This window comes from Crotalus tigris, unplaced genomic scaffold, assembly GCF_016545835.1.
Source record: "Crotalus tigris isolate CLP2741 ecotype Arizona unplaced genomic scaffold, ASM1654583v1 scf7180000017625.6296891, whole genome shotgun sequence".
NCBI classification, from domain to species: Eukaryota; Metazoa; Chordata; class Lepidosauria; order Squamata; family Viperidae; genus Crotalus; species Crotalus tigris.
The window spans coordinates 4,015,899-4,038,302 of record NW_024096520.1 but is presented as its reverse complement, the minus strand read 5'-3'; the positions used below and the strand labels follow the sequence as shown (position 1 = coordinate 4,038,302).

Genomic DNA, 22,404 nt, shown 5'->3' with positions numbered 1-22,404 from the left:
GCCATGTCCTTGGCTGCGCTGCTCCGCATGGGCCACGCTCAAGGGCAACTCTCCTCCAGAGGGGCTGCTGGTGAGGAGGGGGTCGCGGGGGGAGGCAAGGCTGGGACAACGGCACATGTGCCCACAGAGAGGGCTCCAAGTGCTGCCTCTGGCATGTGTGCCATAGGTTCGCTACCACTGGTATATAGGTTCTCCTGCTTGAGCAGGGGGCTGGACTAGAAGGCCTCCAAGGTCCCTTCCAGTTCTATTCTACTCTATTCTATCAACTCAACTCTACTCTACTCTACTCTACTCTACTCTACTCTACTCTACTCTACTCTATTGATTTGAAAGCAGTGAGAGCTACAAATCTGTTAGGAGTTTCTAACTTGCATAGGAGCAGAAAATCAATCATGGTGAGGCCATTTGTCCATTTTTTTGCATTCTACATTGTAGTTTATATTTGCATGAATACACATGCGCATCCCTAAAAGGATTCCTTCATTATCAAGATGGCATCCTATACAAATCTACTTGGGATTAGACCTACTGAGCCAAGTAAGAATTAATAAAGAAATTTAGAACTGCATTGCTTGGCTGCAGCACACATGGGCCTCTAAATTCTTTGGAGTGGGAGTTCCTTTGAAGTAAACATACATGACAATTTTGCTTACAGTATGCAGGAACAACCAAAAAATATAACAAAGCTGGGCTAAAGAGGCTTAACCCAGGCATTAATAATGGAAAAAAAATAATTTTTCTAGTTTTATGTCCGCTAGCTTATGAATTATTATTGGGGTATTAGACCTAAAAATATTTAGACATGAAACACTAAAAGTGGTATAACTGCAGTCAGAAACCCCCAAATGAAAAATGGAAAAAGCTAAATGAATTCTAACGCTACTGGCATTGCTGCTGCTTCTCATGGCACAAATTTTGAGAAAAGATGCTCGAGCAGAAGTAAGAAATTGAAATATGATCAAAGCTTTATCAATTTTGATTTTATATGGTCTGACAATAAAAGTGAATTAAATGTACAATGTGTTGAAAATGAGCAAGTACAAGCAAAATTATAAAGACATCTGGAAAGCAAACATTCCCAAGATGATGACGATGACAACAACAACAACAACAATAATAAAGTTGGAAGGGACCTTGGAGGTCATCTCCCATCCACCTGCTCAGGCAAGAAACCCTATACCAATTCAGACAAATGGCTGTCCAGTCTCTTCTTAAAAACTTCCAGTGTTGGAGCATCACTGTTTCTGGAGGCAAGTTGTTCCACTGATTAATTGTTCTAGCTGTCAGAAAAATTCTCCTTAGTTCTAGGTTGCTTCTCTCTTTGGTTAGTTTTCATCCGTTGCTTCTTGTCCTGCCTTCAGATGCTTTGGAGAATAGCTTGACTACCTCTTGTTTGTGGCAACCCCTGAGATATTGGAACACTGCTATCATGTCCCCCCTTGTCCTTCTCTTCGTTAAACTAGACATACCCAATTCTAGTAACCATTCTTTATATGTTTTAGCCTCCAGTCCCTAATCATCTTTGTTGCTCTTCTCTGTACTCTTTCTAGAGTCTCAACATCTTTTTTACATCATGGTGACCAAAACTGGATGCAGTATTCCAAGTGTGGCCTTACCAAGGCATTGTAAAGTGCTATTAATACTTCATATGATCTTGATTCTATCCCTCTGTTAATGCAACTTAGCACTGTGTTGGCTTTTTTGGCAGCTGAAGCACACTGCTGGCTCATATTTAAGTGATTGTCCACTAGGGACTCCAAGATCCCTCTCATAGTTACTACTATTGAGCAAGGTACCACCTATACTATACCTGTACCTTTGGTTTTTCTTGCCTAAATGTAGAACCTTATTTTTTTCACCATTGAATTTCATTTTGTTAGATAGTGTCCAGTGTTCAAGATCCTTCTGTATCTTAAGCCTGTCTTCTAGAGTGTTGGCTATTTCTGCCAGCTTGGTGTCGTCTGCAAATTTGATGAGTTCCCCATCTATCCCCTCATCCAAATCGTTGATGAAGATGTTGAAGAGCACTGGGCCCAGAACAGAGCCCTGAGGCACTCCAGTACACACTTCTCTCCATGTAGATGCGGTCCCATTGAGGATCACACGCTGAATACGGCTGGTCAGCCAGCTATGAATCCATCTGGTGGTGATGCTGTCTAACCCACATTTTTCTATCTTATCAAGTAGTAGGTTGCGATCTGTTTTATCAAATGCCTTACTGAAGTCCAAGTCAGCTCTTTTGCAGTCCTCTGATAGTTCCCCAGTGCTCCAGGATCTTTGAAAAATATAGTTCAAGGTTCTGAGATTATATCTGCCAGTTCTTTGAGAATCTTGGGGTGTAATCCATTTGGACCTGGTGATTTGAACTCGTCTAGGCCGGACAGGTGCTCACTTACCATTTTCTTGCCTATCTTAACTTGTGTTTCTATTCCGTTTTTTATGGCACTATTTTTGATAGGTTGGTCTGTTTTTTCCCTTTGTGTAAAGACAAATACAAAAAAGAGTTAAATAGTTCTGCTTTCTCCTTGTTGCTTGTCACCTTCTTGCCACTTTCACCCACTAGTGGACCAATCGTTTCCTTCACTTTTTTCTTGTTTTTTACATGTTGAAAGAAGCTTTTTTTGTTATTTTTGACTTTGGTCGCAAGCCTTAGTTCATTTTGAACCTTAACTTTCCTCACTTCATCTTTGCAGGCTCGGCCTATTTGTTGATATTCTGCCTTAGTTATTTGCCTCTCTTTCCACTTTTTATACGTCCTTTTTATCTTTCAATTTATCAGAGAGTTCTTTATGCAGCCATACTGGTTTCTTTTGAGAGCTGTTATTTTTCCTCTTTGTTGGTATTGTGCTTGACTGGGCTTTTATTATCTCACTTTTCAAAATTTCCCAAGCTTCTTGTGTTGTTTTCCCCTTGAGGATTCTCATCCATGGAATCCTTCCCAAGCCCTCTCTAAGTTTATTGAAATTAGCTCTCTTAAAGTCCAAGACTCTAGTTTGACTGTGTTCTATTGTTTGTGCTTCCACAATGTTGAATTCCAATACTGCATGATTACTTCCTCCCAAGGTTCCTGTGGCTTCAACACCTTCTATCATTTCATCTTTGTTAGTGAGAATTAGATCCAATATGGCTAATCCCCTAGTTCCTTTCTCTACTTTTTGGGAGACAAAGTTGTCTGCTAGGTTTGTCAGGAATCTGTTTGATCTTCCACTTGGTGCAGAGTTTGTCTCCCAGTTGATGTCAGTGTACTTAAAGTCCCCCATTACTATTGTGATGTGCTTCCTACATACCTTACTTAGCTGACTAGCAAAAAGTTCATCTATTTCCTCTGTTTTGTTGGGTGGCCTGTAGTATATACCTATGGCAATGTCATTTTTTCCCCTTTTATATTGACCCAAATGCATTCAAGACAGTTTTCATCATTGTTGTGCTCTATTTCTGTAGAGATGTAGTTATTTCTTATATAGAGAGCAATTCCACCTCCTCTTTTATTTGGTCTGTTTCTTTTAAATAATTTAAATTATTTATGGCTGTGTGCTCCATTTGTAGGTTTCATCCCACCATGTTTCCGTAATGGCAATGATATCATATCTGCCTCATTAACCTGAATTTCTAGTTCACCCTGTTTGCTGTTCATACTCTGTGCATTGGTGTATAGACATTTGAGTCCTTTATGACTGATCCTGTGTTTACTTTCTACATAACCTGAGTTGTGGTGCGGTACCTGAGTTCTCCTATTTTCTTGCCACTTATTTGGTTAATGCATTTTGTGTGGCACTCGCTATTAAAAGCTTGATTTTGCTTGACAGCAAGGTTGATATTCTTGTCCACACATCTATGTTACATGCACTGACAGCCCTATAATTTTTAGATTGCTGGGGACAGGGATGTTCTGTATAAATTAACTCACTGTCTCCACTGTTTAGTTTAAATATTCCTCCAGAAAATCTGTGAATATATTGCCGAATAACTCAGTCCTTTTCTTTGATGGATGCAAACCATCTCTTTTGTACATTTTTTCATTGGAGCAGCTACAGACATCATGATTAATATAACCAAAGCCTTCCCCTTTATACCACTCCTTTAGCCACATACTGAATTCTGCTATATGCTGGCCTTTTCCATTTTGCTTCTTATACGCTGGTAAAACCTCTGAAAAAGTAAGCCTACAGCCTATCCTGCTAAGTTCCTTCCCCAAGCTTTGGAAATCATTCTGCACAGAGAGGATATCTTTTGGGGACAGATTGTTAGTGCCAAGATGTACAATAGCCTCCACATCACAGATAAAGGTCTAGAGTATTTAAAAAGCAAATATGCAGAACTCTATTTTAAAAAACAGCATTGTATACATTTTTGTGTAGCAACATGAAAAATGCCCCGAACATTGACTTGTTTGGTTAAATATTAAGCTTCCGATTTAAATCTCATTTTTGGTTACTACAGAATTTTTTTTTATTAATAGATTCCATGTTCCGAAAACATTTCAAAACATATTTGCATTTGTTATCCTCATAGATCAAAAATACTGAAGAATGAAGAAACTGTCACTTTTCAGATGGATGTGACAGTATCATTAATCTAATGCAATGCTGGATGAAATAACTGGAAGTTGCAATTCATCAGCATTTGGACTACCACTGATTACCCTCCCCCCCTTTTTTTTGACCTGCTTGTGGCTTTGTTTAACCATGATCTCAAGAAGACTCCAATTAAACCAATTTAAAAACAATCTCTGCTCTTAGATTTACAATCTAAAACAATGTCACACATTCATACACACAAGGGTGTGGAAAATTGCTCTGTTTACCATAGCCTGGTAGCTTAAATGTCCTTCATTCATTCTGCTAACCACCAATTTGGTTTAATAACTGCTCAGCTAAGTTCACATAATCTTTGTTGTTGTTGTTGTTAACTGCGAAGTCGTGTCCTACCCATCGCGACCCCATGGACAACGTTCCTCCAGGTCTTCCTGTCCTCTACCATCTTCTGGAGTCCATTTAAGTTCTCACCTACTGCTTCAGTGACTCCATCCAGCCATCTCATTCTCTGACTCCATCCAGCCATCTCATTCTCTGTCGTCCCCTTCTTCTATTGCCCTCAATCTTTCCCAGCATTAGGCCCTTTTCCAGTGAGTCCTTCCTTCTCATTAGGTGGCCAAAGTATTTGAGTTTCAACTTCAGGATCTGGCCTTCTAAAGAGCAGTCAGGGTTGATCTCTTCTAGGACTGACCGGTTTGAACACCTTGCAGTCCAAGGGACTTGCAGGAGTCTTCTCCAGCACCATAGTTCAAAGGCCTCAATTCTTTTGCACTCAGCCTTTCTTATGGTGCAACTTTCACAGCCATACATTGCAACTGGGAAAACCATGGCCTGGACTATACGCCCTTTTGTTGGCAGGGTGATGTCTCTGCTTTTTAGTATGCTGTCTAGATTTGCCATAGCTTTCCTCCCCAGGAGCCAGCGTCTTTTAATTCACATAATCTATTAAGTCATAAAACGTGATCTACAAATCATACTGAATAAACTCACACAGCATGCTAAATCAATTCCAAATCACCAAGAGACACAGCTTGGCTTAACGCAATTGTGAGAATCCAATCAATGTCTGATGTTATTGAAATCAACTACATGAAAGGAAACCTTATTATACTCTCTCTGATCAAAGAACATGCCAAGCATAGCCAGATCACCTGAAAAAATGTCCCAGACTGAATCGTTTATGACTCAGACTTATATTAAACAATTGTAAAGGAATCACCTGGGAGAGGTTGATGAGATCATCTACTATACTGATGGCTAGTGTGAATTCCCCTCTTTGGGACTTATACTTGCCCGAAGAATTTCTCTGTAGAAACTCGGGTGGGTGGAGGGTTTCCCTTCAAGTGGCTGCCAAAGCTGTGATACCTCGTGGAAGCTTCTTTATAAGCGGCACCGATCAAATATCTTTAATGACCATTACAGTTGGTTTATTTTTCCTTTGATAACTCCTGCTTCCTTTTTCTTTTACTTGTTAAGAAAAGTACTTGGTAGGAAACTGAGCAGACTGAATTTGTTTGCCTTGCTTGTGAAATGTACTTGATTACTAGGTGTACTGATTCTCCTGATTATTCAATAGATTAATGGAAAAACTGAAAAAGTTTCTATCCTAATATTTACAATGTTCAGCCAGAGATAGTTAGTTATTGTTTCCCATAAAAGCAGTGGTACCACAGATCCCCTTGAAATATACAATCTGGTGTTTGTGTTTAGCAACTTCAGCAGGTTTGTGCCAAAATATGTGGTTTGCAACTATTTTTCCTAGTTATCCAGTAGACGGTTCCAAAAATGCTGCTCATCATGTCCCAGGGACATTTTCTTCATGGTGTGTTTTCTTATGCAGCTAAACCACCCATTGATTTCACTCTTCCACCTTATTCCTGGATTAATATTTGTCATTCCTAGCATAAAAAAATAACCAGATGCAGGCAACCCAGCTTACTTTAGCACTGGGCATGCCTGTAAACCTTTAAGCACCTCAACACGTGATCAGGCAGTTACTGGATGCAAAGTATGCAAATCTTAAAAGTAAAAAAAAAAAATTATGCAAGGTTCTATTATGAAATGGAAAAGACATCTGGAATTTCATTCAGATTTATGAGATGCCAGAATCAAAGCAAGGTGAAAAGTTCAGCCATCCAGTAAAAAGCAGATAAATGACAAATAGGATATAGTGTTGTGTTAATGAAAAACAGAAATTGCAAAAGTATCCCATGAAGACCATTATTCAAACGTAACAGAAGCCACAGTTTCCTACTATAGGAAGTCGCTGAGGCAAATCTTGGGTTTTGACATTCCTGTTTTACCCATCGTGCCCTCCTGTTTCACACCCATACAAAAGCACCTGCTGCCGAATTTAAATTAAGCACAGTTCTTCATGATGCACAAATATAGGCATGAGTAGTTTAAGCCAGGGCTATATAGACCATGGTTTCTTTAATCCAGGTTCCCCAAATCATGATCTGTTGTGGGAAAAGACCCAAATGCTTCCAGCTTCTTTTACGTGAATAAAGGAGATGGAACATGCATTGCTCCAAAACTTGTTGGAACATATTAATAATTACTTCCCTGGCATTTTCTGTTATGGCTGAATCATTGTGTAGGTGGACATGAATTTTCAGATGATCTGCAAAAAGTCCCTAATCTGTAAAAGCCACTAGTCTTTTGTCCCTGTTTTTCCTCACAGCAGAAACAGAAAAATTCCCTCCTATGCATGTGATTTTATTTTTATTTTTTTAAAAAAGCTATGCTTTGGACAAAACCATAGGCAAGAAAAGTTTTTTGGGCTTCTTCATCCAGTATTACAACAGTCTGTATCAAAGTTTCATATAATGAATTCATTTCAGGACAAAGGTCTTTCAATATTTACTCTGATAGTTCACCTCATTACAGCATGTAGATTAATAGCATTATGTCACTCTGAGGCAGCCATGTTAAAAATGACTAAAAATTACGTGAATAATTTGACGTTTTGATAAGGTTGTCTTATGAAAGTATTATACAGGTAGCCCTCGACTTACAACAGTTCATTTACTGATGGTTCAAAGTTACAACAGCACTGAAAAAAGTGACTTATGAGCGTTTTTCACACTTACAAACATTGCAGCATTCCCATGGTCACGTGATCAAAATTCAGATGCTTGGTAACTGATTCATATTTATGACAGCTGCAGTGCCCCGAGATCATATGATTGCCTTTTGTGACCTTCTGACAAACAAAGTCCATGGGTAAGCCAGATTTATTTAACAAATGTGTTATTAACTTAACAACTGCAGTGATTCACTTAACAACTGTGGCATGAAAAAGCATAAAATGGGGCAAAATTCACTTAGCAAATGTTTCACTTAGCAACAAAAATATTGGCCTCAGTTGTGGTCGAAAGTAGAGGACTACCTGTAGAAGAATGTTATTTATGAAAACCTTGGTTTTCTGAATGCATTTCTTAGAATATCCTCTGCTAGGGGATCATTTCACCTAAATGCTCAGGAGAAGGTGAAGTTACTTTTGGCCATGCAGCCTCTAGTTAGTAGCCCAGCTCTGTTGATTCAATGGCCTCACCTTTTTCTTTGGCTTCTGGAAGGTATGTGCTCTGAATTGTTGATTGTTTCACACCCACTTGTAAATGTTCCAGGTTTTTTTTTTTTTTTTCCTGTTACCAATTCTAATGACTCAGAACTGATTGTCTGGGGAAGGCAGCTCAAAGGACAAGGCAGAAATCTTTCTCTCCCTCTATAATTTCATCAAAACCTAAGGTTCGCCAAATGTCTGCTTGGTGATCTGGACTCCTCAAAAGAAACAGTGAATCTGACCTAACCTGGCAAAGAAAGGGTCCCTCAACTTCACTAATGCTCTCAGTCCCTCAGAAAGGAAAAAGGAAATGTGGGCCTGAAGAGGAAACACAGAGAGAGATGAAAGGATCTTCCCTCCAAAGATCATCCTTCCTGAAGCCTTTGGGGCTCTGTTCCAGGGTTACTTCAGCACATGTTGCAACATGAGTTTTGCATCTCAGTATGGCAACTATAACCATGAAGGCAAAAGGAATTGGGTGGGTCAGAGATCCCATATCATGCTCTCATTCTTCCTACAGAATAACTTATCTTGTAACCAGCCTTCCTGACTCTTCAAATTCATGCAGCCAGCCATCTTTTTTTCTCCTCACTTGTAAAACTTGCTGCTGCATTTCTTTACCCACAATCTGGCTTACGCCACTGCTCCCCTCTCCTTAAATTAGGCTGTCATCTATGTGATTCTTGTTATTTGGGGGCCTCATTCACATAGTGTGCTAAACTGGAATATGTTTTCCTTGTACGGGCTTAGATGACATGTACTGTACATCTAACCAATTGGAGCTTTTTCGTCAAACCATGATTAAGACTGGCCTAGCACACTGAGAGTTCAGTCTCTATCTGTTTCCCTTTTTGCCCTTCCACATCACATTAGATTTTTTGTTCTTAGGCTTCTGATGTTTTCCTTGAAAGAGGCTGTTTCAATTAATTGATAACTTTTGTTGCCTTTATTGTATCTTTTGCCTATCCTACTAGGTGCTTCTAAATCTTGGTTTCTGGTGTTATCAATTGAAATAGATTGTGTCTTAATTTCTTGTCGAAATCTATTTCAATTATTAGGATCAGGAGCTTTCGAAGCACCTAGTAAGAATGACAATGCTGCAAACCTATATGAGATCACTGCTGTTCTTCCTTCAAAAACTGAATCAAAACCTATTTTGTATTTCCAGATGTTTGCAACCCTAACAGTATACCGTTTATATAGGCAAAGCCTCTTCAGATACGCAGCTTCCTTTTGGGGGGAGGACTGATCAGACTAATAATGATATATCATTGTAAGATCACAAGAGTTTTGCTAATGGCTACAGAGAGCTAGTAACTGTTGGGAATAATACATTTTTAGTGTATTTATAAAAACAAATGCCAAATGTTTATGTGAATCATGGTATGAGGTCTGGTTATTTACAGGACCGCCTCTCCCTAAGAACATCTTGCCAGTCCTACTAGATTGAATAGATTAGGCACGCTCCCAGATTCCTTCCCTGAAATCCTGCCACGTAGTGTGGGAAGTGTGCTTTTTCCATGGTTGCCCCTACCTGGAAACCTCCCCCAGCGCTTCAGTAAACCCCACCACCCTGTTAGCCTTTTGGAAGCCATCAAGATCTGCCTTTTTACTGAGACACTGGAATAGGATAGAACAGAATGGAAAGACTGGAATGAGATTAATTGGAGCTTTCTGCAGGGCACCCTGAGAATATGAATAAGCATATAATTTTTATTTTTATTTGATTGTTTTACTGTTTTATAGTTGTTTTACAGTTGCCAGTTATGAGCAACCTAGGGTTGTTTAAGATAGGCATATACATCTTTTAAATAAGATAAAATGGGTAATCCTCGCTCAAACAACAGCTGCTATCCATGAATACGTGAATGGAGGATTTTCCCTCTATTTACCGAGTGTAGATAGGTAAATGTAGATGCAGATGAGCATTGATCTTAAATGCCAAGTCTCAACAGCTCCACACTGGCCGTCCATACAGACCCAAACTTAGTTCCAGGCTGCTTTGACATCAGCCTGTCGTTTCTCACCATGTCAGGCAGCTGCCAAATTAATTAACTGGCCAGGGAAAGATTCATGAATGTATAACTTCCCATTACTGCTGTTCTTGAAGATTACAAGCGGAAGTTGAGCAAAGTAATAAAAATGTGCCTGCCATCTCTTTTCTAAGTGCTTTCTTCCTTCTTTTTGAAAATCAGGTTGTGAAGAGTTTCACAATACTCTGATTCAGGCAGTCTGATCTTAGCCATGTTTTGTGACAAGTTGTTGAGCAAGAATGTGGTCAGGGTAAGGATAGTGTAGGGGAAGAAACCCTGGCCATGTCAGAAGGAACTCTTAGTGTAGTACCTGTTAAGGTTCACTGATATGGAAGAAAGTATTCACTGAGATATTAAGATATGTGTGATATAATGCAAATGCGTAATGGATGGGGAGTAGAATTTTTGAGTTAAACTCTACCCACCATGAATTCAAGGACATGTTTACATGGTTGTCTTGGCAACAGTACACAAAGAAATACTTTGCCACCGCCTAACTGTAATATGCTGTCATCAATTTTTCTAGTTAAGCCTACAGCTCTAGTACTGTAGAAGCAGATAGAAAAGCATAGTTTTTCAAAGTTCACAATAAGTACTTTGACCACAAACAAACAATTTTACTAAGGCACATATGAAACCCTTTCACATTTTATGTAGCTGTGCCAAGGACACCCAGCCTGTCCTCTTTTGAATATAACACAGCTAGCCAATTAATATAACACAACATAGCTAACCAATTAATCCACCAGTCATTGTAGATTTTCTCTCCTTCCACTGTTTATTGCACAAGACTAACTAATATCAGCATTCCAAGATATCTGTCATCAGAACAAAAATTTAAGTAGATATAATTCAATTACAGGAAAACAGTAAAGAACCCTCGTTTATAAATCCAGAGTTCTCAAATATAGTAAATCTGTTGATACTTGAAAGAGAAGAGCTTTTATGAAGAATATGTACTAGTATATATCTAAACACAGATATGAATGCTAAGATATCTTGCAGGAAAGACAACAACAAACGGTATGTTCAGATAAAAGCAGATCTCTGACATCATCTTTAAAGATTTTAAAAAATGCATTTTGTTTTTTTATTTTAATAACATTACATCTTCAAGGAGAACATCTTTGCATTTGGATATCAGCCTTAGAAATTTAAAGGTATAAAGAGATATTACAAGGGAGAGAGGTACTGTATTACAAGAGGTCGTGTCTAAATTTTTGCTTTGAGTTCTTTACTCTGCCACAGATAGAGAGTGCTTCTCTGTTGACGTCCACCTGAGATTTATTTAGTAAACAAATTTTATAGTTCCCCTACTCACATATCAATTTAAATAAATTAATGGGGGTAAGTCTTTATTCCAATGTATATTATTATGTTATAATCTGCGGTGGAGGAAGCAAATAGCAATTGATCTGGCCCTTTGTGGCCTCTTTCCTCATTATCTAGCTACTCTGGGCTAAGACAAAGCCTTGGGGGATGCAGGCAATCTCTCCTCTAATCACAAATTACCAGGATTGATTCCAAAAGGTAATTCTCTAGATCCAGGAAATGACAAAGACTGCAAAATCTCCAGGAAGCTGGATATATTTTGGGCCATAGCAACGGGGATCAGAAATTGTTGAGACCTGATAGAGGTACACTGAATTCCTGCTGCGAATAGGCTTTTTATTCCGTGTTTTGTATTTTAATATATTTTTTTTCAATTTACAACTATATATTCTTTTATAAAACATTCCTAAGGAACTCCCGGTGGTTTAACCTACAAATAGTTTGGTAAAGCTTAATCATTTTCAAAATAGGCTGCGATGGACAAGTGAGGCTGAGAGACAGAAACTTATCCAAGGCCATAAAATTAATGAGAAGATATTAAAATTTGAAATGTAAGATTGATAACAATGGAGATAATACAAAAGGTCATTCGTGTTCTTGTGAAAAGTGGCACAGATTATAGCAAGAACCTGGAAACACATATTATTGTAGCTTTTTTGAGTTCCTTTGTACAATAAGAAAAGGTAATATGGTAAATCCAAGGTAAACAGTAACTTATTTTGTGGGAATTAAAACTACAATGCAAAACATTAAGCTTTAAGCAAACTTTGTGTTTTATCCTGAAAGCATAGTTCCAACTATGCCAATATTTTTTCAACTTTTAGAAATATGAATTTAGGTTGATGTTACAGTAAAGCATTTCTAACTAAAAAAAATAAAATCTATATTCAGAATAACAGAACAATAGAGTTGGAAGGGACCTTGGAGGTCTTCTAGTCCAACCCACTGCTCAGGCAGGAAACCCTATATCATTTCAGACAAATGGTTGTCCAATCTCTTCTTTAAAATTTCCAGTGCTGGAACATCCACAACTTCTGGTGGCAAGTCATTCCACTAATTAATGGTTCTGACTGTCAGGAAATTTCTCCTTAGTTCTAGGTTGCTCCTCTCTTTGGTTAGTTTCCATCCGTTGCTTCTTGCTCTGCCTTCAGATGTTTTGGAGAATAGGTTAACCCTCTCCTCTCTGTGACAGCTCCTTAAGTATTGGAACACTGCTACCATGTCAGCCCTACTCCTTCTTTTCATTAAATTAGACATATCCAATTCCAGCAACCCTTATATGTTTTAGCCTCCAGTCCCCTAATCATTTTTGTTGCTCTTCTCTGTACTCTTTCTAGAGCAGTGGTTCTCAACCTGTGGGTCGGGACCCCATTTGGGGTCGAACGACCATTTCACGGGGGTCATCAAACAACGCAGTCCGCCATTTTTTCCCCCCTTATCCTTAGCTGTGCTACTCCCTTTTATTCTATTGGCTTTTGAAAGCCAATAGAATAGACTCTCTTGAGCCCGCCAAAAGTCCCATTCTGCAAACGGTGCTGCACCAGTTGAGTAGTCCTCGACTTACAACCAGTTGAATAGTCCTCGCCTTACGACCAGTTGGGGGTCGCGGCATTAAAAAGGTTGAGAACCACTGTTCTAGAGTCTCAACATCTTTTTTATATCATGGTGACCAAAACGGGATGCAGTATTCCAAGTGTGGCCTTACCAAGGCATTGTAAAGTGGTATTAACACCTCACGTGATCTTGATTCTATCCCTCTGTTAATGCAGCCTAGCATTGTGTTGGCTTTTTTGGCTGCTGCAGCACACTGCTGGCTCATATTTAAATGATTGTCCACTAGGATTCTGAGATCCCTCTTACAATTTTCTGTATTTATATAATGTCAAATTAGAAAAAAAAATCCAAGCAGTTATTAAAAATAATACATTAAACCATGACTTAAATCCCAAATTCAGAAAATTAAAAAATAAAATTACCAATTAAAAACAGAATTTAAATGGCAAGAAAAAAAATGAAAAACAGTGCATGGCAGATAAGCTGAGTCTTAACAAATGTCCTCTATTTGACAGCTTTATGTGGCACTCATGTGACAATTGTGCCTTTTGCTTGGGAATGTTTCAGATTATAGGAAAAAGAGTTGTTGTATTTGATCACGGAAACTAAGTCACACTATTTCTACAGTGATTTAAATTTAGGCTTTTTCCATGTGTCTCCATTCAGAAATCAGCCAAGTTATCTTCTTGATTGCTGCTAATTTTGAAACTCAGAAAACATTCTCAAGTCCTCAGCTTTCCCCTACAGTTGACCAATAGGAAAGAGCAAACAAAATGTTACCTGTCCCACCCCTGAACTTTGTAGAACCATCCAAAACAACCTTGTCCTTGCCAAAACTCAGTAACACATGAAATTAAAAATAAAATAAAATGGTAGCAATCTCTTCCTGGCAGATTTTCAGTGCATGTCTCCACATTTGGTACCAAGAAACGCTACTTCGGTATCATGTCATCGCTGAGTTTAAAGTCCTCCTGAGTGATATGTTGAAAAAGGATAAACACGGGAGAAAGTGCAGTTGAGGAACAGGTAATAATTCTTATTTAAAGAAATACTATCCTTGGAGGCCTATTACTGATACACTTTTTCCTCAGTGTTTTAATTTATTTTTTGTCACCATTTGAGAGTACAAGAGATTATAAGGCAGACACTCTTAGAAAAACCTATCTGAGCATGACAGGAATAGGATTTACTGTACAAAGTCCTGGAACAAAATGCAGCACATTTAAAGCATATTTTTTTACAATCCAAACTTAGTTGCAAAATAATGGGCTAAACCAGTGGTGGCGAACCTATGGCACGTGTGCCAGAGGCAGCACTCAGAGCCTTTCTGTGGGTACGCGCACCATGCCCTGGAGATGGCAACCGTCTCTCTTCAACTAGGCGCCAGCTAACTCGCTAAGGTCCCATGTGGCTAGATGCATCCCAGCACAGCTGGTTTCCCTCCCCCCCCCCGTCCCATCTCTCCTGCATCACATGCTCTCCTTTTCCTGGGCACGACCCACTGCATTGCCTCCTCAGCTGTCGGCTGGCCGTTCAGCTCAGAGACGGCTTCTCTGAACTGCTGGTGGCAGGCTGCGGAGCCCCAGAGTGCACCGGTCAAGGGGCTGGCTTCCTGTGACTGCTGATGGACACTATCGGCCCCCATGCACTCGCTGGCCTCTGCATGCGGGGGCCGATGGTGTCAGGCAGCAGTCGTCCCAGCCCCTGCCTCGCCTTGCCCTGCGACAATGGCACCCCTGCCCTGCCTCGCCTCGTCTTCCCTTACCTCACCCCATAGGACAAGCCTCCTGCCCACCGCCCCACCTGCTGGAGGCCCCCTGGATCACCCCCAACCCTACCTGGCCCCCCACAGGCGTCCCTCCCCACGAGCAACATCGAGGAGACCATGCCCACTTTGGCCACACCCACCCAATCTGCCATGACCACCACAGCCACGCCCACCCAGTGGGCCACGCCCACCTGGCACCGGCGATAAATAAGTGGGTTTTGGGTTGCAGTTTGGGCACTCGGTCTCTAAAAGGTTTGCCATCACTGGACTAAACTCTCTTGTGTTTTCCAATTTGCTATTAAGATATTACAAAAGCCATGAATCCTGGATCAGATAGTCATCCAAAAAACTTGATTTTAATATTTAGAATTCTTGATGGAATAAAATGTTCTCTTTTCTTCTGTGGGCTTGTTTAGATAGTATAATTGGAATCCTAATTTCCTGCTTATTTATCCCTATTACTTTAGCAAAGTTTTATCCAAAAAGCACAGAAGGCAAAAAAAGGAAAAACAAACATTGAAATTTTATAAAAACCTTAAAAGTATTGATGAAAACCCAACTTTCAACACTATTTATTTCAAGTATTTTCCCTGCTCTGTGCAGATTCAGTTTACAGAAGGCTCAAATTTGGGCAGAAAGTGAATCACAACCTGGACAGATTTCCCCTTGGGCTCTTTTCACAATTGTTTCATTGAACCTGGACTTTTGGAAACAGAACAATTGAGATCCTTGACTTCTTGGTTCAATCACTGTTCTCACAGGACCCACAGACTGTTTCTATGGGAAAAAATAAAATATGGCAGAAGTAGATTGTGAATCAGCTTTCATCTTTGGGCTGCTACTACTTTCCTATTTGTCCCTAAGCCTATTTCTGGTGCCAAACTAAATTGCAGCATAGGTTGAATTCTAGGCAAAAAGTAGCAAATGTGCCTTTTAAAATTTCTGTTTTCCCCATCTCTCTTTTAAATCAAAGAACCCAAAGAAGAAGTATATTGCCAACACTGTATAGCAAAATCTGGAATGAAAGGTTGCAAAAGAGCCATCAATTTTTTCACTACCTACTGGGGTAGGAATAGGTGTGGACCTGGATCCCAGCCACCAGCTTGCTTTCTACACCCACTGAATTCATAATTTTATCTTCATATGTTTTAATGTTTTGCAGAAGAGATAACATTATTGTCAGACATGCATTTACTACCAAATAACAGCAATGTTACTGACTTTTCTGAAAGAAGCATATTTTATACTAAGGTGCCATGAACAAGCTGCAGGCACTAAAAGATGATATACTGTATGCACAGAACATAGAGCGTGGTAAGAATTTCAATTCATGGAAAAGAAATTAAAAGACTTGTAAGAAGATCATCTATCTGTTATCTAAATTATTTATATAATCACCCCTCTAACAATATATCTTCTTTATAATAGGAGCCTGAAAATAAGGTAACTCCACAAGCTATGTAATTACAGTATTATCCCCTTTCTGTGAAAATTTAACATGTTCTTTCATATTTTATTATTGTGTCAGTAGCAATCCATCCTCCATTCATTCATGCATAGGTTTGAATGACTCCTCCTTTTTGATGCATGATGAGCAGAAATCGCAATTATGAAATTATAAATCTTCCTCTGGACTAAAAGTAATATTATCATGTTTATACAAGGACTCCCAATGTATCTTAACAATTTCCAGTAATCATATTATCTCTCCACAAAATTATAATTATCTGTAAGACACTTAAAATAAAGGACAATAAAACAAATTTATCTTGGCATATGCTTCCTTGAGTAGAGGCCATGAAATTACTGCATTAACACAGATCCCTTGGAATACTTTGTGGAAAACCAACATAAGAGGGAAGTTTTTTTATTGAAAATTAAATACTTTAATTTAGAAGAGGATATTTAGGAAATGTTTGATATATTGGCATAGTCTTAGCATATAAGGGTACACTCAAAAAAATGAGAAATATACTTTATGAAGATGCTACTATGAATGGCAACTCAAGATCAAGTTCTCTCTTTTTCCCCCTATGACTATAGGACTATTCCCTTTTATTGTGATATCATCAAATTAGACTAAATAGACTAAAATTTCAGAATTTCCAGCCAATGATATCTGGAAAGCACCAAGTCAGGAGGAACAGATCTTTATATGGGAATTATATTTTTAGCTCTGTGGTAACTAACATTGAAATACAGGTAATGTGTAGTTTCAATGTTCAACAAAAAGGTTACTTTGGACTGTACATAAGATCAAATTATGTCATTTAAGAAGTGTGCTGTGATAGATAAAGGACAGATTTGTACCTGAGTTCAAAACTAAACTTACTTATACTACTAATGCTCAGTTAATCCCTCTGATGCTTGTACTGAAATATTGGGACCAACAGAACAATTTTTATTTATAAAAAATAGGTCATATTTCTTTGGGTTCTTTTTTTAAAACGGTAATAACTCTATTAAAATAGCTATCTCAACTACACTTAAGAAATTGGTGAGGTCACATGCAATCATACCCTTATATATAAGAAAGCAGAAAAATCTTGATGAGGACTCACGTTATGTGGGCAGTACTCAATATCTTGATAAAACGTTAGTCCTCGAAGCATCTTGTCATGAACATCCAGACTGCAGCACTTCGTCATCCCTGTTTCAATAGCTTTGTTGATCATAGGTAGAGGAAAAGCACAAACTCCTGAGTACTTCTGGGGCACCATGCTGTCCAGCTGGCTTTCAGCAAATGCACCAAAGAGAACCAGTTCTGTTTCACTGGTGCCGATTGCTTGAGCCAACTTGGAACCAGGATTGGTAGCATGAGCTGCCTGCAAGACATTAAAAACTACATCTTTAGGCATCATGCGAAGGCTCCTCTTCCGCTTAGATTGAATGCGACAGTCCAAATTCATCTCTCGGTACTTGCGAACCTCCGTCTCTTCAGTGCTAAGTCGCACTATCCTAGTGTGGTATGAATTGGAAGAAAGATCTTCCCTTTGGATTGTCAAAAAATAGACAAACTGCCGGTATTTAAAGGAATACACATAGTGAATAGGGTATGTGTTTTGATATTGTGCCAGCACAGTTAAGGAGTGGAAAGGATAAGCAAACCCATTCAAAGTACTCTTTGGTCTCCGTATTGACACTGATTTGGGGCTGTATGTGTCTGCTATGGTTGCGTTGATGGTAGATGCAATATAAAAGTATGAAGCCGATGCCATATCAACAACTACAACTCTTGTGCCTAAGGGACTGGCCACACAGTCTGGACACTCAGAAGGCCTGTTCTGCTCAGGTGAATACAAGCAGGAGGTTTCCCCAAGCAAAACAACGTCACCCCGTACCTCAATCTTATGTTGGAAACAGATGCCATGTTGAGAACTTCCACAGCTATAAAGCCAAGGTTCAAAAGGATCCATCACCAAAACTTTGTTGTCTGTGTTTTGAAAATCCACTGGCCCTTTCACTGGACAGAGAGCACAGATCTCACACTCAGTACTCCCCCAGGGCCCAGTTACTAGAGTAGACAGAATTTTCAGTTCCGAGTTCAATGTGTAAATCTTATTCCGAACTGCAACAAAGACAACATTACCAGGCTCATAGATAACTATATTCTGGATCGAAGACTTAGCTCTGAATGTAGGGAAGTCATATTTCACTGTATAATCTCGGGTCAAGTTATAGGAGATACGTTGGCATTGCCAAACCTTCCCAGTTATTCTTATGGGCAACAGTCCAAGAGTGAAGCAAACAAGAAATGATATGCCCATACTAAGGAGGTAGGAGTAAAGCACAATCCTGTTATCAGAAGCTACCTCAGTTCTTCAGTTCTGTGTGGCTCAGCAATCCATCCAGAATGCTCTACCATTGCATTACAGCTGAAAAGAGAGAAAGAGAGAACATGGATGAATGATGCTACAGGGAAAAAAAGATGACATTTGTCTTTCTCTTATGCTGAGCCTTTCAAATAATTTCCCCCCAGCTATCATTGCATGGCTGAAGTTTCAAATGACAAAACAATCCAGCACTAAAGGTTTGTTGTTGGGGGGTTTTTTGCATGGAGGATTTTTTTTTATCTTATACCTAAAGGCTCACCAAACTTGTGCAAGTTTTATGTAGGTTTTCAGTAAGCAGTCATGCAGGGAGAAGCACTGCTGATGTTGGAAAAGGAACTGCACTCTAAGTAAGACTGCATTTCGCATCATCTCTTATTTTTAGGTTGGTTCCCATGCCCTCCAGGCAATCTATGTTGACAATCCAGAATACATAAAATAATCTAGGTTGTACAACCAGTCTGGAGATAGCTTGATACAGAGATTTATATCAAAGGAAAAAAGGAAAGGGCCTAGCTTCTTATATTCATTTGACAAAGAAAAAAATGATTTAAGTAAAGGATTAACAGTTCGCTGCTCAGAATCTGTTTTACAGACAAAGTTGGGTTAAGAGTCATAGCTGTGTCTTACAAGCTACCTGCATCCCAAGCATTTTGTTTTTTAAATAACAAGCTAGTAGGTTGAGCAGAATGAAAACTTGGCTTGTGTTCTTATTAGGAATATGAATATATATATATATATATATATATATATATATATATATATATACACACACACACACACACACACACACACATATACATACATATACATACATACAGTTGCAAGTCATTGGGAGTTTGGGGTTATTCTTTTATCCGACACTTCTCTAGAGTTTTGATTACTCAAATAAAAATTAAATTCATTACCAGATCATTTATTTTTACAGTTTTTGTGGACACTAAAATCAGCAGCCATCAATGTTTGGCTGTTGAAAGTTTTTCTCTGAGAATTTACTTGCCTTAAGTTCATCAGGTTAGGGTATTTTTGTGATGCTTTCTGTGCAACCACCTGGCCTAGGGGTAGAGAGGAAAGCTGAAGGGACGTTCAAGTGCCGTCCTCCTTCGATTTGGTCCGTTCCCCCCCCCCTTCTTTCTCCTTATAAAAGAAAATCCGTAAATCAAAGAAAACGGTAGGCTTTTAAGAGGAAAGGCACTTTCTCGTTCCTGAAAAGAAGTTTTACAGCTTTTTAAGGCCGGGGTTCTAAAAGAGAAAACCAGCCGCGACTCGAAGAGGCAAGCCGGGAATAACACGCGCTCACCTCTACAGCTAGCCTCGATTCCCGACGGCCTCTCCTCAGCACTCCCTGGCCCGAGGACTCACCCATCCACAGCCGTCGACGCGGAGTCGAGGAGTTCAGCGCTTGGCAGACACCTGGCCAGGAGGCTCCCAGGAAAGAAGGCAGAATCGGGACGGAATCGGGCGGGGACCTAACCCGCCGGGCGGGGCCAAGGCAGTTTCCCCTCCTCTTCCTCCTCCCCTTCCACTTGCCGCCTCCAAAACTTGTCTTCTGATACGTCGCATCTCTTCTGCTGGAGGCAGCTTGGGACAACCTGGTTTAAAGTGTCTGCTTTTGCTTAGAAGGCCACTGCTTTCCTCCTAATTCGGACCCGTTAGGGCTGCGAACGGGATCTCTTTCTCAATAGGCTTCGGGAGCAACTCCAGGTCCTGCCGTCTTTCACCCGAAGTATGAATCTGACGTCAGCAGAAGAACGTGCTTTAAAGTATCAAGGAGCTGGGATTGCTTCAGACTCCTGGCACGCCCCCCCTCCCCTCCCCTCTCCTCTGTGCACAGCTATACAGTATCACTCAGAAACTTCTCTGGAGATTTATATCCAGGCTCTAATTTCTACCGACTTCCTGGAATTGAGAGTTAGGGGAGGGAAAGCTATTTAATCTTCCATCTCTCGCTGCTTCTAGCCCCAAATGTGTAGCATACAATACTCTTCCTAGGCGGAGGGAGTAAGGCAATTTCTTCCCTTGCTGTTCAGATAAGCATAAGAACACCCAGGTAACTCTTAAGATTTTTCTTGAACGTGCAACGCCCGCATTTTCACCAATCCTTTGAATTCCGGAAAATAGTCACGTTTTCCTGCTTAACTGGTGACAGAACCGAAATGTGTATACTTCATTCCACTTCATATGCTATTCTGGAAGGGCCCTAAAACTTCATATGTTGACTCTTCATTTAATCAATGCCCTCAAAATGTATTTCCTCCTCCCCTCCTGCTGTACATTTCGTTAGCAAATTGGGTCAGCAAGGGTATTACTGTATTACCCCATCCAAAGATTATGGTGACCTTGGTGGGAAAAGATGACTGGGCAGGATTTCTCACTGTCTGTGTTGAACAGCTAATATTCTTCTTCCCTTGTGGTTAATATGAGCAGTAAAAGAAGCTGAAACAATTCTGCAGCTCATCTCCGATAGAAGTCCATTAAGATCAGTAAGAACCGACCAGCCTTCACGAAGTTCAAAAGAAACAAGAAATGAACGAAAATGATCCTAATCTCCTACTAAATCTGACTAACTGATTTGCAGATTGACAGTAATTTCTAAGATTTCATCTTCTTTTAAGGAAGCATCAGCAGGAGGTTGCTGTAAATGAGGAAAATCAGAAACATTTTTTTTCTGCCTAGGAAAATTATGGGTTATGTTTTGAAATTCCTAGGCAATGCACCCTCGGGATCCCCTTGTCTCAATTTCCAGTCAAGACTAGTTGAATGCTTCTTACAACTATTTTTCTGTGTGCACCTTTGAGTCAGCGTTGACCCCTGGAGGCTGCCCGCACAGATCCCTGAAGTTTTCTCCGTAAGGTTTTTCAGAAGTGATTTGCCATTGCCTGTTTCCTAAGACTGAGAGACAGTGACTGGCTTAAGGTCAGCCAACTGGCTTTGTGCCTAAGAGAGGGGCTTGAACTCACAATCTCCCAGTTTCTGGCATGGTGCCTTAATCACTATACCAGACTGACTCTTTTCCTGGAAACTGCTACTTATTATACACTTACAAAAGTGCTTCCTGCTTTGGATATCATTCATTTCTATAGTGGAACTCAAGACTAAACCTGGTAGCCCGAAAACTGTCAACACCTTGCTTTGGAGCAGCCTAAATTGCCTTTCTGCCGATCACAGCTTGGTAATGTTGATATTATTGAGAAAAGAACAAGGGGAGAATCATAGGGTTGGAAAGGACCTTGGAGACCTTAATCCAACCTCCTGTCCAGGACAGGAATCTTCATATCTTCCCAGATTATTATTTGTCCAGACTTTTCCTAAAACCCTCCGTGGATAGAGTACTTACAGCTTCAGGCAGGCTATGCTACTACCAGTATTTAATGGCTCTCACTATCAGGAAATTCCTTCTTGGTTCAAGTTCTTATCTCTCCGTGTTAAGTTTCTACTCACTGCCTTTGCTACTGAGTAAAGTCTGTCTGTGGCAGCCCTTAAAATATTTGACATATATAATGTCTCCTTTTAGCCTTCTCTTCCTTGAAAACTTACTTTGTTTAACTATTCTTAGTAGGATGTAGCCTCCAAGTCCAAGAAGGAATTAAGCAGTCTCATTTTTTACTCTTCATTTTCCACTCTGGCACAGCCTAGTACAGAATGGTGTCAACAGCCAAAGTATAAACTTGAGAATCTGACTCCATATGGCAAATGCTTGATGTGGGACAGCTGTACTGAGTCGCCAAGCAAATACTGTCAGATTTGAAAAGGAAATAATTTGTCATTGACGGATTGTGGATATTTA

General features: G+C 39.8%; 1 protein-coding gene across 2 annotated transcripts in view; it reads right to left on the bottom strand.

Moving 5' to 3' along the window:
- MST1R (macrophage stimulating 1 receptor) overlaps nucleotides 1–20,301 on the bottom strand; it is a 62,968-nt gene extending 42,667 nt beyond the window's left edge. The window contains exons 1-2 of one of the 2 annotated variants that reach the window (XM_039333901.1): nucleotides 19,918–20,301; nucleotides 17,349–18,662 (exon numbers count right to left, since the gene is read on the bottom strand). In XM_039333901.1, coding sequence (XP_039189835.1) covers nucleotides 17,349–18,554 — 1,206 coding nt within the window. In that variant the 5' untranslated portion in view covers nucleotides 18,555–18,662; nucleotides 19,918–20,301. The remainder of the gene's footprint in view (nucleotides 1–17,348; nucleotides 18,663–19,917) is intronic. The other variant, XM_039333909.1, reaches the window with a different exon arrangement.
- Between the last annotated feature and the right edge of the window lie 2,103 nt (nucleotides 20,302–22,404).